Raw genomic sequence first — 16212 nt, forward strand, 5'->3', positions numbered from 1 at the left:
TGGTGTTGATGGTAAAATAATATGAACGTGCCCTATAAATCATATGCGTACGTGAGCGCTCAGTCCTGCCTCACTCTTTGTGGACTGTAGCCCACAAGTCTCCTCTGTCCGTGGAAATTTCCAGGCAAGAATACTGGAATGGGTTGTCAATTCCTCCTCCAGGGGATCTTCCCAACCCAGAGATCGAACCCATGTCTCTTACATCTCCTGCGTTAGCAGCCAGGTTTTTTTTTTTTCTTTCTACTAATTGTATAGAACTATACAAAAGAAAGGCTTCTATTTTGATATTTGATGTGTAAAATAAACACTGGACTGTATTTAATTTCAGTCTTAATAAAATGTTCTCCATTAATGGTGGCTCTAGTGGTAAAGAACCCACCTGCCAATGTAGAAGATGCAAGAGACACAGGTTCAATCCCTGGGTTGGGAAGATCCCCTGGAGTTGGAAATGGCAGCCCACTCCAGTATTCTTGCCTGGAAAATTCCCATGGACAGAGGAACCTGGTGGGCTACAGTCCACAGGGTTGCAAAGAGTCGGACACAACTGCGCACACACACAGTGATTTGTTGAATGCATGAATGAGTGCATACAGATTAAAGCTGGCAGCCTGTGAGGCAGCAGAGAAGGGCGGGGAGTGGGCTGCAGTTCATGGGGTTGCAAAGAGTCGAACACAACTGTGCTCACACATAAAACATATCTCCATTTGTGAATTCCAATACTGCTCAAAGATGAGGAACTTTACTCTCATCTCGTATGTCTTTGAAATGTACTGTCATGAATAATATATTGAGTTGGCCAAAAAGTTTGGGTTTTTCCATAAGATTTTACAATATATTACAAATTACAAACCCAGTGTATTACAAATGATTAGTGATTCTCTTATCTGATTTTAAATTCACATCATGATATTGGTTCTGATCTGCCTGTAAATATGCAAATTATTCTCCTGACTTAATTACTCTTGCTAGTATTGCTTTAGTGCCTAGCAAGGGTAAAAGCTGGGAATCTCAAATGCACAGTCTTTTTAAACTAGAAATTCAAAGAATCATGTGTGATAACTCAGCCAGATCTTCTACTAAGATGAGAATAACAGGGTTTGGTTTTGCAGAAGCCAAGATGTTGATATTTCTCTTTAAGAATATAAGAAAATAAAACAACTGGACCTGACCTGACCTTTGTGAGCTTTTTTAAACAATACCTTTTTTTTTTAACATGCATATACTTCCTGATAGATAAAGATGATGAAATAGTGGCCTGAGTGACTAATACACATGCACAAGGGCAGAGACGTTTCTATAAAAACCTGCGAACTGTGGTTTCAGTTAACAGTCAGTTGTTTCAGGTGTTATCTTTGTTTTCAGAAAAAGAAAACTAAGTAGAAGATCATGGCAAGTCCTGCCTGGGGATATGATGGTGAAAACGGTAAGCATTCTTCTGCTCATGTAGATCAAATAGCAGCTTATTCCCTTTTCCAGTAAAAGAGATATTGAGCACTTAAAATAACGGTAAAGTCATAGATTAATGGTTTGAAGTGCCTTTGACTTACATTTGCTTTGCATGCATTCTCAACAGTTGTCCTTTGGGCCATGATTGTCTACAAAATGTATTCTGCCTTTTTTCTCCTCTCTTCCTCTCAATGTACAGAGAGGTCTGTTGCTAACAGCAAAATATGTATAGTCTGATCCCATAGACTATATTACTTCTGTTGACAAATACACTTTTTTAGTGTAGCATGGAAAAGGGTCATTCTCAAACCTTGAATTTCCATTAAGTTAACCAGAATATCATTTAAGATACCTGAGTAAATCCTAATCTAGTAAAGTTACATTCCTAAAACTTGGACTCAAGCATTAGATCAAGTTTTGATTGTAATCATATGCTTGTCCTGGTAGGTCCTGAACACTGGGACAAGCTGTACCCCATCGCAAATGGAAATAACCAATCTCCTATCGACATTAAAACCAGTGAAACCAAACATGATGAGTCTCTGAAACCTGTCAGTGTCTCCTACAATCCAGCCACAGCCAAAGAAATCGTCAACGTGGGACATTCCTTCCATGTAAACTTTGAGGACAGTGATAATAGATCAGGTGAGCCAAAAGAGCCTTCTAATTTTTGTCTTTGACTTTACTGGGGAAATTTAAGCAATAGGGCTTTCAGAAACACAAACACCCATGTTCAGTCTTTTGTGCACATGTGTAGCATAGATGCCATCTACTGAGGCATCTTGAGTTTTAAAACATTTCCAAGTGTTAAAGGTGATTATGGGGACTCCCAGCTCTGTCTTTTTTCAGCCCTTTTCCTTCTCAGTGACTCTATTCCATCTCTTCTGGCTCCCAATGTCTTTATGCTAACTTTACACCCTCTGAATAAACAGGCTTTTTCACAAAATTCTGTGAACCCTCACGAATGTAAAAACTGAAAAGGCAAATATTTTCTAATTGAGATGAGGGTGGAGGAGCACATTAGGGAAGAAATATAGATGAAGAGTATATTTATTTTGTGTGGCCAGAAAAAAGCCTCCATAACCGTGAAGTGCTTGGGTACCAGTAAAAAAAAAAAAGAAAAAAAAACTGGTCTTGGGTATATCTTGGATGGAATCAATCTGTGCATAAGTATTTTGTCTAGCTTCCCCTCTCCCTATTAAGATCATAGTAACTGAATTATCTTCATCTCCCAGAATCTAGCACACTTCCTCATTCACAGGAAAATTCTCAAAGCTGTTTACTGAATAATTTATTAAATGACAGATTAATAAATCAGCTCTACTGTCAAAAGGAAAAATTTGTCTTAACACTTTCCTCCAAGGTTCTGAGCCTAAATTTTAGACATCTTGGGGCTACATCCTTTGTTAATATTGGATTAGGTCTGGTAGTATGTGTGTTTTATTAATCATATGGTTGGATAGACTCTCTAAAGCAAAATGACCCTTCAGTGTTAGAATTTTAAAATTTAAATTTAAATTAAATTAAAAAGTGACCCTACTGTCCTGCTGGAACTTTCTTTTGGTCCCTAGCTAGGGATTCTCAGCAAAGCTGTCAGAATACCCTCTTGTATCTTGATCAGTTACAAGCTATGTGTGGAGTGATTTGTTACTAAAAATAAATTGCTAGATACCTTAATGCATACTGTCCATTACTGTCTGTTGAAAGAATGAATGAACTGATAAACGAAAGCAGATTCAAGGAAAGGCCTATAATCCTATAATTCACTCGTCTTCCACTATGTTTTCTTGAAAACAGGAAAAGATAAAGTTATAGCCCATGTGCTGAGAACCATATATAACTCACGCACTATCTTAAGGCACCCCACACATTTGAAGACCATCATTGTGGACACAGGGGAAAAAAACCAACAAGATGGAAACTTTGGCGCTACTGTTTATTTTTATTTCTACTCAATCCAACTGAATGTTAATTTGTCTTAAACGCAGAGACAAGCTGGAGCTTATGACTGTGATACTAATAGCAGTTTCCTTTTTCTTCTAGTGCTGAAAGGTGGTCCTCTGTGTGAAAGCTACAGGCTGCGTCAGTTCCATTTTCACTGGGGCACCACAGATGACTATGGCTCTGAGCACTTAGTGGATGGAGCCAAATATTCTGCAGAGGTAATGTAGCTTAGTAAGTGAGGGAAAGCTACACCGAGTCCTCCCAGAAGTAGCTCCCTTCTAACGTGTATGTGTGTTAGTCGCTCAGCGTGTCCAACTCTTTGTGACCCCATGGACTGTAGCCCGCCAGGCTCTCTGTCCATGGGATTCTCCAGGCAAGACAACTAGAGTGGGTAGCCTATCCCTTTTCTAAGGGATCTTCCCCACCCAGGGATCAAACCGGGGTCTCTTGCATTGCAGGCAGATTCTTTACTCTCTGACCCATCAGGGAAGTTCCTCTTATCACATAAGACACAATTTCAATGGCTCCAAAGAAATGAGCATTCTTGGGCCTGTAAAGAATTCCTAGGTTCCATTAAACTTACACAGACACGCTGCATTTGGCCATAGAGGAGAATTTTTCATGTGAGGGAGGCAGGTGAATTTGCAGACAAACTCCTGAGCCTCAGAATCTGCTTTCATTTCAGAATGTCTCAAAAACTGCCTGACATCAGGCTAACCTCAAAGGGAGTTGCTACTCTCCTTTTAAAGCTTTGACCCCCAGCAGGAACACACCATCATTCTGTTCTCATTTAAAGGCTCCAGTGTGCACACACCCGTAGCAGAGGTGTAGCCAGGCCAAGGCACCCCATTAAGATCCTACCGAGAGGGCCAGTTTAACCTCAGGAGTCATCACAATGAGTAGCATACTCTGGATGAGGGTTTGGGGTTCCCTGGCCGCAGGCCACTACCCTCTGGCCTCTTGACTTGCCTCCACATGGAAGTCTGTGATTCAGTTCAAGACATTCTGTCTGTATGTCCATGGGAAAATCAAGAAAATGTGCCTCAAACTCTCAACAGTGGGTACAGAGACTGAAAACAAAAAATTTTTGTTCTTTGTATGTATGACTATTCAATATGTTTGTACCAATACAGACGGGTTGGCTTTTTTGTTTTACTCTTATAGAATGAATTTGTAATACACATAGTTTTGCAACATTTTTTTCTCATTTGCCAATGATCATGATCATTTTTCCAAGTCAGTAGGAATTCCTGAAGTCTGTATGGTATTTCCATGTACACATATGTTAGAATTTATTAACTAATTCCTACATAGGAACAATTGCAATGCCTTTCGCTTTTCATTCTGTTGTTTGTTTGTTTTTTTACAAATAAGATCAGCAATGAATACATTTGTACAAATATCTTACACACTGGTGAAAGCAATTGTGTAGGGCAGATTTTTATAAGAGGGATTGTTAGGTACAAAGCATGTGTATTATTCATTTTGATAGAAGACTTGGGAATAGTATACAAATAAAACTATGTTACACTGGAAAGCCAGGCTAATAACTTTCAATGGTACAGAAATTCATTACATGGTTTTTTTTTCTATTTATTTTTCATAAAATTGAAAGTGGACTGAAATCAAATGGGCCGAAAGCCTAAATTAGTAATAGTATTATGTCAGGGGCAGGATATTTGGTTGTATCTAAGAAATCTGAATCAATGACTCTCTTACCTAATTTGAGAAAAGTAAAATTAATCCAGGCTAGAGCTGACAGGTACTCAGTCACTAAGTTCGACATATGAGAGAGGGTAAGAGGGAGGGTGGGAGGGAGACCAGCAGGAGAGAGCAGGGGAGAAAGACAGAGGAGAGAGAGAGACGAGAAGTGTGGGTGGCGGGGAGAGGACTGGTGTGGTTTAGCGTGACCCAAGCGACCCGCTGATCACTTTACGTTAGGTGGTCAGAAAAAGACTTTTTCAGGAGTAGCATTTGAGTTCAGCCATAATTCCGGTCAAAATCCTGCCATTTTGACTTGACATCCCAGAGGAAAATCAGCAGGTAATGCAAAGACTTAAAGCTGTGTACTACGTGCAAGGCTAAAATCTATGCCCTATGCTGAAGGATGGATGCCAATAAGTGGAGAAAAGTAAGAAATGAAAAACTGCTGCATTTTTCAGTTGAGCAATTAGATGGAAGGTGATGCCTTTTCCTAAAATGGGAAAGTGAAACAGGTCTGGAAAAGAGAAAGTCAAGAGTGCTAGTTTGGCCTTGTTAAGTTTGAGATTCATATCAGGTATCCATGTGGTGATATCAAGAAAGTATCAGGAAGTCGTGCACATATACTTGGATATACAGGTCTAGAATTTCAGAGAGGACTTAGGCTGAGGATGTTGGTTTGAAAGGTGTCTGGATATGCTCAAGAGAACCTGCCATTGGCCAAGACTCCAGATATCTCAGGAGCCCCTTCTCACAAAGTTATCAAGTACCTCAAGTTAGAAAATTATTTCAGTTTTTGTTTCCAAACTAGTTAGCCAGAAATACTTGATCTTCTCACAATAAACAGAGAGGTGTTTGTTTGTTTTGTTTTAAGAAGTAATATTGAATAGTTATGATATTGTGGAAAAAAGAAGTTTTACTTACTGGTTCCAGGATTTGCAATGTGCCCACTCTATTCAACTCTATTTTCTTAAGAAAACCCTTCTTAAGAGTGCAAGCATAGCCTTTCCCATGCCCTGAATAAAGGGTCACACAAGTTTTATCTATCCAAGCCAAGATAAATCTTTATATATCAACCTGTTAAGGTCTAACTTGCATTTTACCTTCACAGTGGTATGAGTAACTGCTCAATCACGTTGTGTTTTTAGCTTCATTTGGTTCACTGGAATTCTGCCAAGTACCCCAGCTTTGCTGATGCCGCCTCACAGGCTGATGGTTTGGCGATTATTGGTGTTTTGGTGAAGGTGAGTCATAGAGAGTATCAGAGCTATGCTAAAATTATTCCTTACCAATCAGACCTCAAAATAGGATGAAATACAGCAGAGGGATATTTGCATCTTTCTTTTCTTGAAATGTCCCCTTCTACTAGTGACAGAACAGGTAAACAAGCGGGTCTCTAGTGTATGTCTGCTTTCTCTTGACTTTCCCCTCCTGAAGAGAGAAATAAATTTCAGGCAGAGGTGAAATGGGAAGGTGTTGATGGTGGGACTAATTTTTTTATTTTTCAGCTCATCTTTCACTTTCCTTCTAAACTTTCTACATCACAGAGTCAGGAGTTTATCAATTTAATATTTCATCAGGAAAAAAATATGAAGAGGACATTTGTCCCATAAAGAAAGTTCAATTGATATTTAATATGGATGATTCAAATCTTCTACTGGAGAGTCCCTGAAAAGTCCTATAGGGAAGTTATTATTAAATTGATTATATTTGGGTTACCAACTTTTGGAATTATAGCAATTCTAGTTAATCTTTATTGAACACTTATAACATGCCATTCATTTTAATTAATAGAACAGACCAAAGAGATTTGCTTTTGTATTTTAGTTTTGCTAAATCCCTGTATTTTGACTTGCATATCTTTTCTGTTTTTAATTTTTTAAAAATTAACTAAATAGGATTTTACTTGATAACAATTTTTATCTCACACTTTATTTTTTTAAATCTCTAGGTGGGTCAGGCCAACCCAAATCTGCAGAAAGTACTTGATGCCCTACAAGCAATTAAAACTAAGGTAAATAGACTAATTAAGTTAGTTTAAATCAGAGAACAAGAATCTACAGAACCATGGAAATTATGTAATTGCATATTTAATATAAGGAGTAGGAAGTCCTAAGCAAAACCATCAATCTGAAAATCATGTTCCTTATTTCTGAGGTCTCTGACTCAGTGATTTATTTTGGTTTTGTATCTCATAGTTACTGCTTATCCATTTAAGCAAGATGAAGCCTGTAGAAGAATGGTTTTCATAGCTGTTTCACAGATCATAACCATGATGCCCACTGTCAGCTTAGAAAAAGATGAATTTCTCTGATATATTTAACCTTAGCTTCACCATTTTGATAATAAAGAGTTAAATCGTATGTCAGAGATTTGCCATTGTCATTCACAGTTTGGAGACCTATCATACTTTTATATAAAATAAATCTAGTTCATGTTGAATCCAAAAAAATTAAACTTCAAATGAGTATTTTATAAAGTGAGAAAGCTTAAAGATAAATAAGCACTCAATTCAAGAATATAAAAAATTATATATGAAAAGAAAGTAGAAGGAAATGATTAATTTAGATGAAGCAACAAATTAATAAAATAAGAGAAAATATGAATAAATATAGGTAAAATTTTGTTAATAAAATGAAAAGCTAATTCTTTGGGAAAAAATAACCAAAAAAAGACACTTTTGGCACTTTTGATGATGGGGAAAAAGTATAAATACAAAAAATTATTACAAATAAGGAAATGGGTCATAATTAACAATGTATTAGAAGGTTTTAAAGGAGAAAAGTTTGTACAGTTGACCCTTGAACAACATGGGTTCCGCGCAGGCCCAGTAAACTGTGGATTATTTTTTCGATAAATGCTTGCTCTAGCACCACACAGTTGTCCCTTAACTGAACCTGCTGATGGCCAACCACGATTATGAGGGGCGACCATAAAGTTATGTGCGGATTTCCCCTAAGCCCTATATTGTTCAAGGGTCAGCAGTACCACACTACACAAGCAAATTCGAAAATTTAGATCACATAGATGAATGCCTGGGAAAATATAGAGAAACTGACTCAAAATTTATTGAAAGTCTAAATAGACCAATAATCCAAAAAAAAGTTGAAAAAATAGTAAAAAAGAAAAAATGTATCCAGTAAAAGAAAACTCTAGGCCCAGACCACTTTATGGGGAAATGTTACACAACTTTTAATAAGCAGTCATGCCACTTTTAACTAAACTGCCTAGATTAGGGGACAAAAAAACTTATTTCAATTTAATTTAATGAAACCTAATACCCAAACTGGTTAAGAACACCACAAAAAGGATATCATAGGCCAATCTTACTTAGGAATATAGCTAAAAGAAATATTAAAATAGATTACAGCAAATCGTATTCAACAGTATATTAAAAGAGTCATGCTTTCAAACTAGTAGAATTTATCCAAAGAATGCAAAGATGATTCAATATTAGACTATCTCCCAGTATAATTTATTACATCAGCAAATTTCACTTGTTAGATGCTTGGAAAACATTTGATTAAAATTCAGTGTCCATTCCTGAAGAGTAAAAGAGAGAAAGAAAAAAATTCTGTTAAAACTTAAATTGAACTTAAGAAAGAATACCAAATAGAAATTGGAATCAAGCATCAAACTTAGTAGTGAAATATTTGAAATGTTTTCATTTCAATCAAGAATAAAACCAGGGTGTCAATTGTGACCACCACAAATGAACATTCCAATGAATGTCCTAATCAATGTAGTTAAATAATGAGAGACCTGAGTACATATTAGGATAAGTATTAGAAAATCAAAGACAAAACTATCATCAAGTGTAGAGGTATGATCATTGACATCCACCTGGAAAATTACAAAATAAACATACTTAATACACAAGTTCTAATAAAGTTGACTACATAAAATAGTAGCATATGAACATCAATTTATTTTCTATACACCAATATGACCAATCAGTAAAGAAATAAGAATAAAGAATATAGATTATAAAAAAATTTTTAACCTTTGCTTATACTTAGCCAAGTGAAGAAGGAAGAAGACAGATCAGTCACAATTCTAATGTAGCACATTTTCAGTTATCTATTACTTTTACTGTTTATATTTACAAACATGTTGTTGCTGTTGTTTAGTCAGTAAGTGGTATCCAACTCTTTGTGACCCCAGGGATTGTAGCTCACCAGGCTCCTCCATCCATGGGATTCTTCAGGCAAAAATACTGGAGTGAGTTGCCATTTCCTTCTCCAGGGGATCTTCCCAACCCAGGGATCGAACCTGTGTCTCCTGAATTAATGGGGAGCTGCGCCACCACTCAGATACCAGTCATGAAATACTATGTAGTAGAAACATTGATTAAATGCTTTGCTAAGACCTATCTATCAAATAATATGTATGTCATATATGTAATGATGTAAATATCTTATATCATGGCACAATAATATATTGCTTTTCTTTTTCTCTCAGAACAAGCAAGCTCCATTCACAAATTTCGACCCCTCTGTCCTCCTGCCTTCATCCCCGGAATACTGGACCTACTTTGGTTCACTGACTCACCCCCCTCTTCATGACAGTGTCACCTGGATCATCTTTAAAGACCACATCAGTGTGAGCTCAGAACAGGTAGAGTATCAGAGGTGCATGCACAGAAATTGGAAGTGCAAAGCAGGAATATTGGCTCAATTCATACTGAGGGAAATTTTTATTGCAATTTGATTTTGGAGAGTTCCCTTTTCCTTTCAACTGAAAAAGACTTATTAGTGACATAAGGTCTATTTAATAACCAAAAAGTAAAGTGTATTTATAAGCACTTTTTTTTCTTTATGTAGAGATTCAGAATTCCCGCTATTCTTTTCACCTTAATAAGGAAAAATCCAACCCTGTTACATATCTTCCTAAGAGCTTCAACAACAAAAGAAAACGGTCACTGGGAGTGCCACTAAGGTTTTGGGAACTGTGACGCTCGAGTGGCGTACCTTGATCATTGACATTGGTTTTTCGTTCTTTTTTAAAGCTTAAGCTCTTAAATATTCAGCAAAATATCTCATTGATTATTGTTTATAATTATGATAAAAACTGCCATTGATTGCAGAGAAGGCAATGGCAACCCACTCCAGTTCTCTTGCCTGGAAAATCCCATGGACGGAGGAGCCTGGTGGGCTGCAGTCCATGGGGTCCCTAAGAGTAGGACACGACTGAGCGACTTCACTTTCACTTTTCCCTTTCATGCACTGGAGAAGGAAATGGCAACCCACTCCAGTGTCCTTGCCTGGAGAATCCCAGGGACGGAGGAGCCTGGTGGGCTGCCGTCTATGGGGTCGCACAGAGTCGGACACGACTGAAGCGACTTAGCAGCAGCAGCAGCAGCCACTGATTGAGCAACTCTTTTTATCAGGTGCCTTACATACGCTTCGTCAGTCAAGTCGCACAGCAAGCCTGTAGGACAGGCAGTGTGGCCTGTCGGTGTAAGAGCTAACACTTCTTTAGCAATGCCAAACGCCATTCTAAGAACCTGATGTGTGTCAGCCCATTTAGCCTTCACCAACACACAATGAAATAGCACCATATGGAAACTGAGGCGCCAAGCAGGGCAGTCTCTTTCCCAAGCGTAAGAAAGCTGGGATTCTAATCCAGTCAGTCATGGATAATTGAAGCCAAATGCTTGGTACAAAGACATGTGGAAGAACTGTTGGCTTCCTCCCTTTCCATCTGTGAAACCACTGCAGTCTTCAACCCGATTTTCTAAATATCAGTGCATCAATCATATTAGGGAAAAAAAAGTGTTCTGTGTGACATCAATAGCTTTTGCTTCTCTAAACATGTTATCCTTGCCCCAAGCTGGCGCAGTTCCGCTGTCTGCTAGCAAACGCTGAAGGTGATCGAGAAGTCCCCATCAAGTGCAACAACCGGCCGCCCCAGCCTCTGAAGGGCAGAACGGTGAGAGCTTCATGCTGACGGGCCCAAGAGGAAGCTCATCTTCCGTCAGGAAGCACAGCTCTGCTTCTGACATAATCCAACAAAACAAGCTTTAAGAAACACGTTTCTTTCAATACCAGTAAGACAGCCTACTTGCGAATTTACTCTGCAGAATGCAAAATTATTTTTTGTGCTTAGTGTTGATCTCAAATAGTAATCTGAAAGTTCACTAAACTTGTGCTTAAATTCAAATCTATTACATTGATTTCTTTATCATTGCAATCAAGGCATACTTCATTTCTTAATGACTTTTATCCCTTTGCATTTTATTCAGTTTAATTGAACCAAAAATCATTTTATCCCTTTCTTCTTATCTATTATGTACTGTACTTCTAAAAGGTATTAGGTTTCTACCCCATTTACATTCAAGAATCTTAAATGCTTTCATGTGAAACATTATTTTGATGCAATATCAGGTCTATTACTCAAATGTGATGATCTAAGAGCAGCTTGAGATGAAATGTTAGGAGTTCATTTGCTTACTCTTGAAGACCAATATGCAGCTAAGATGACAACTGGGTTTTATATCATTACAAAATAAAGGGCCCAACCTTGCTACCATTTGTGTGCTCTATTATAAAAATGATACATCTCATATAAGAACTGACACTTCTGGTTATTCCTCCACCCTTAGCAAAGCCAAGGGGGTTGTCCCATTATTATAACTAGTTAGCTTACATGAAGAATCTGTACATCAAATTTGGAAAAAAAAATCACCTGTGAATTATTTATAAAAATAATGACGGAATCGCTTGACTTAGAATCATATAGAAACATCACATAGTCATTTAGTCTGGTGTGTACTTAACCTGAAGTCAGTTCTTTCTGAAGCCATATCTACACTCAGAATTCTACAAATCTTGTGTCCGGTGTTTAGTTTTGTGATTTACTTACTTTCTCTTCTCTGAGAAATCGTAATGGTGATCAAAACCCACATCCATTCCCATGTTCTAGTCTTGTCTAATGTCACAGAATCAGTCAAAACTCCTCACAACTGTAATCATGGTTAAAAAGACAGACAAACCAGATTCTTTATTGCTCTGAGGGCAATAAGGATCCTAGGAGACATCGTTGTACCTAAAAATCCTAGGAGACATCTTTGGAAATTTTTATTTGGAGCTCAGAATTTAAGTGAATCTTCTTTATTAAAAATGTGAGGGCCAAGGAGCACTTCATTTATCTCAGCCCCCATAAACATTCTAAAGAAGTAAATACTTTCTTTGCAAGCGTACTCTGACTGTGTGTATTAATATATATTTGCCAGATATTGAGGAGGCCTGAAACAGGCTTGATAAATTTTTCATCTAAAGTTATCAAAGGTCATCACGAGGGCCAAAGAAAGAGGAGTATGATTTTAAGAAATACCTTTGCAAAAGAGGCTCAGGACCTACAACGTTTGAAAGTATTTTCCGAAAATAAATTGAACAATTTAAAAATAAATCTCAAGGCAAGGATAAGAAAAAGGACTCGACTTGATGACCCACATTTTTTTTTAAGAAAGTTAAAAATGGATTCCAGGATTTAAATACATCTGTAAGTCTTATTATGGAAAGGGCAAAGAAGTGACAGAAGATATATGATGGTCATCAAACTTTATCCCTTAGCTAAATGCCAGGTGGAAAGCGTGGATCCCAGCTACTTGCTTCTGCCAGAATTTCACATATTTGGCAGAGCCACGAGGTGCATTATGGGAGCTGTCCACGTTTCTCTGAAGTAGCCGATAAAAGCAGCTGCTGAGAGGGGACATGTGGACAAGACATCGGATCACCTAAGCATGCAGCGCGAATGTTTCTTTGACTCACGTTCCTGTTTTGTGCCCTCTCCCTTTGTTGCCAACTTGGGTGGAGGATTTGAATGTCCTGCAAGGATTCTCTGTCTCTTCCACGATGTTTGGCCACTGACTTTCTTTCTGCCAAATCTGCTGGGCTTCTAACCATCCAGAATAACCATGCCAGCTGATGGGCTCAGCAATAGATTCAAGAGTAGAAAGGCGCGTCTACTCGCTGGTGGCTTTTGTCTCAGGACCACCCTCTTCATAAATACCATGCTGAGCTTTAATGAAACCCTTTAGTTAATCTGTGAGTCCAGGTAGCTCCAGCTGTTTTCTAAATTATTCATTTCTATAAGCTTCAGCAAAATAGCTCTGAAAGCATTAAATTAATCAAAGAGAATTAAGGCAAAGGAAAGGGAGGGGGGAAATGTTGAAAGATTTAATTTCCTGACAGAACTCAAAAGAGAAAATTTTCATTTACTATAATTCTGGTTGTTCTATATTAGTGGTTCTTCACCCTTTTGTGAGCATGGATTCCTATAAATATGTGAGTAAAGCTATGAAACTTCTCCCTACCTCCCCACAAAATGAAAAGGATTATATATATCTGAAATTTTACATCGATTTTTAGAGTATTTAGGACTCATTCCCTTCTTTGGTTCCTCATAACAAAGTCAATCCTGGACCCCAGGATGAGATCCTGACTCTAAATGATTAAAAAAAAAAAAACAAAACAACTGAGCTACAATGGACTCCTGGTCTCTCTTTTATCTCGCTTCTTAACATTTATTTTTGATTTTGTGCTTCATTTTTTATAGCAGGTCCTTAGAATAACAGTGTATTTCCAGTATAGCTCATGAATTATCCCTTTGTTGTTTTTCTATTTTCCAAATATTGTTTTGGGCTGGTATGAGGTCCCATTGTAAAAGAGATGAAAAATAAAAAAAGAAAGATAATCCAAACCTCCGTGCATTTGTTCATTTATTCGTGGGCAGACTAACCAAGAATTACAATGAGAGTAAAAAGGCTTAGAAGAAAAAAATCTTTTGAGGAAGATATCAGATAATAATGGGTTCAAATCACTCTGAAAGTCAGCAACACTTTGTATCTAAGACCAAGAAAGCATAAGGAATTATTTATATTCTGAACACTATCTTCATGATTATCTATAAATACCAAATACTTATTTACCACCTGTTCTCTATGAGACATTGTACTAGGATTCCCTTATTACTCTTACTAGATTTGGCTATTTTAAATCTCACAAGGTAGACAAGGAGAAAGACAGGCATAGATAAAAATGAAAAATTTCATTTATTCCAGGACTGCTCCATTTGACATAAAGGAAACATGGATGTGGATAGTTAACCTACTGCAAGAAAATAGTGGATTTTATATTCCTAGGCCTATATGGACACATTTATAAAGCTAAGGGGAAAATGTATAAAATAAAAAAGATCTTAATAGAAATGTAACATACTTGAAAGAAGTTAGGAGAAATGGCCTCACGTATTTCTGCTTACAAATACCACTTTTAATAGAGAAGTAACTCTTAGGAGTAACTAAAGTCTTAAATATATGTGCATACCCTCATCTTGTATCTTTACAAGCATCTTTAGTACCTTTATCTTAAAAGTAAACCGATGGACAAAAGGTAAGGTTTGCAAGCATTAGAATGCTCAGAGCCAAGTGCACTCGCTAGAGGTTTCTCAGAAAGGCATCTGGGCTAATCCCCTTACTATGAGAAGGTAGAAATAGCAATTATGTCAGAGAGGAATAGCGTTTAAGTGGCCTTATTTTTTCCCCTCAAAGACTAGAGAATATAACTTCCCCAAACCATCAGCAAATATTCAAATACCCTTTTAGAAGCAGATACATGCCAAGCTATTTGGATGTGCTATTTTCCATCATGTTATTAAATCACCTAAGTTGCCAGCAAAAACAAACAAGCCTACCATGCAGGAATAATGTTTACTTACTCAGAAAGAATTAGTTAGAAAATTAGTTACTTTGGTGCATCTCACTCCTACACCATAATAAATCTGAGCTGGATTAGATGTTTCAATGAAATAATATGCTATAAAAATAAGCAAATATTTAAATATATGATAGGAGAAGAACTTTTTCTCAAATATCAAAGTCACAAACTGAGAAATAACCCAAATACCTAGGTCAAGCAACAATAACAAAAAAAATTTTTAATGAAAAGGAAAGTGGTAACTGGAGGAAAGTTTTCAATAGAAATGCCAGTCACAGGAACAAGGTCTTTGCTATAGAAAAAGGTTTCATTTTTTGTTGACATAAAAATTGAATTCTCAAGAGAAAATAGCAAGACTATATAAACAGGCAACTCTGTAAAGAAGAAAGACAAGACTGACAAATATATGAAAAAATGCTTAATCTTAATAATCAAAGAAGTATAGCTTTAACAGTGTTCTCTGATTCTTTGCATATAATATTGGTAAATATTTTTTAAATAATACACAGTGTTGTCAGTGATGTAAAGAAATAAGAACTGCCATAAATTGCTGGAAAGAGCATAGTCAGTCTATTCATGAATAATGCAAAAGTTGTATTCCAGAGGAAATTTCATTACCAAAAATTAAGTAAACTGTAGATTCAATGTAGGAAAGGAAATTTAAATTGTAGAATTCTAGACTTGCTGTAATGTGGTTAACTTTTCTATTACTCTGATTCCAAAGGCTATAAAAATTCTATTTTTTTACATTTATGATTTTTCAAGCTTATATTTTCATTTGAGATCAAGTTTCGAATGCTCTCATCCAATTGCCTGTTTGATGTCTCCACTTTAGCTCAATTGGTAGAGAATCCACCAGCATTGCGGGAGACCTGGGTTTGATCCTTGGGTTGGGAAGATCCCCTGGAGAAGGGAAAGGCTACCCACTCCAGTATTCTGGCCTGGAGAATTCCATGGGCTGTATAGTCCATGGGGTCGCAAAGAGTCGGACATGACTGAGTGACTTTCACTTTCACTTTCTGTCTCCATGCAGTTGTCACAAGGACATCTCAACCTGTTCAAAACACAGCCCTTGGAGCGCCCCCAGACCTGGAGCCTACCAGCCCCAGTGGGGCCAGCGCTGACAGACAGGGGGATTTGCTCATAGCCCAGGGGCCAATTGCACGGTTGTTGGTGGTAGTGTTTAGTTGTTACGTGGTGTCCAGTTCTTTTGCAACCCCATGGATTGCAGCCCACCACGTACCTTTGTGCATGAGACTTCCCAGGCAAGAATACTGGAGTGGGTTTCCATTTCCTTCTCCAGGGGCTCTTCCCAACCCAGGGATCTAACCTGCATCTCTTGCTTTGGAGGGAGGATTCTTACCACTGAGCCATCAGCAGGGTGGAAAAAGGTAAAACGTGG

The 16212-nt window shown here is 37.5% G+C and overlaps 1 protein-coding gene across 1 annotated transcript; it reads left to right on the forward strand.

Annotated features, from left to right (window-relative positions):
• The first annotated feature begins 1222 nt into the window (after positions 1–1222).
• Positions 1223–11619, forward strand: CA1 (carbonic anhydrase 1). Its single transcript, XM_043483133.1, has 7 exons — positions 1223–1423; positions 1894–2091; positions 3490–3608; positions 6240–6335; positions 7043–7105; positions 9553–9708; positions 10924–11619. Exons 1-7 carry the CDS (start codon positions 1387–1389, stop codon positions 11038–11040), a joined length of 786 nt encoding a protein of 261 aa, XP_043339068.1. The 5' UTR covers positions 1223–1386; the 3' UTR covers positions 11041–11619.
• Positions 11620–16212: the final 4593 nt, after the last annotated feature.

Source organism: Cervus canadensis, chromosome 12 (genome assembly GCF_019320065.1).
Source record: "Cervus canadensis isolate Bull #8, Minnesota chromosome 12, ASM1932006v1, whole genome shotgun sequence".
Taxonomy (NCBI): Eukaryota; Metazoa; Chordata; class Mammalia; order Artiodactyla; family Cervidae; genus Cervus; species Cervus canadensis.

Coding starts and splice junctions, on each gene's coding strand:
- CA1 (XM_043483133.1), top strand. CDS start 1,387: ATGGCAAGTCCTGCCTGGGGATATGATGGTGAAAACG. Junction 6,336..7,042: donor TTATTGGTGTTTTGGTGAAG/GTGAGTCATAGA, acceptor TTAAATCTCTAG/GTGGGTCAGGCCAACCCAAA. Junction 7,106..9,552: donor TACAAGCAATTAAAACTAAG/GTAAATAGACTA, acceptor TTTTTCTCTCAG/AACAAGCAAGCTCCATTCAC.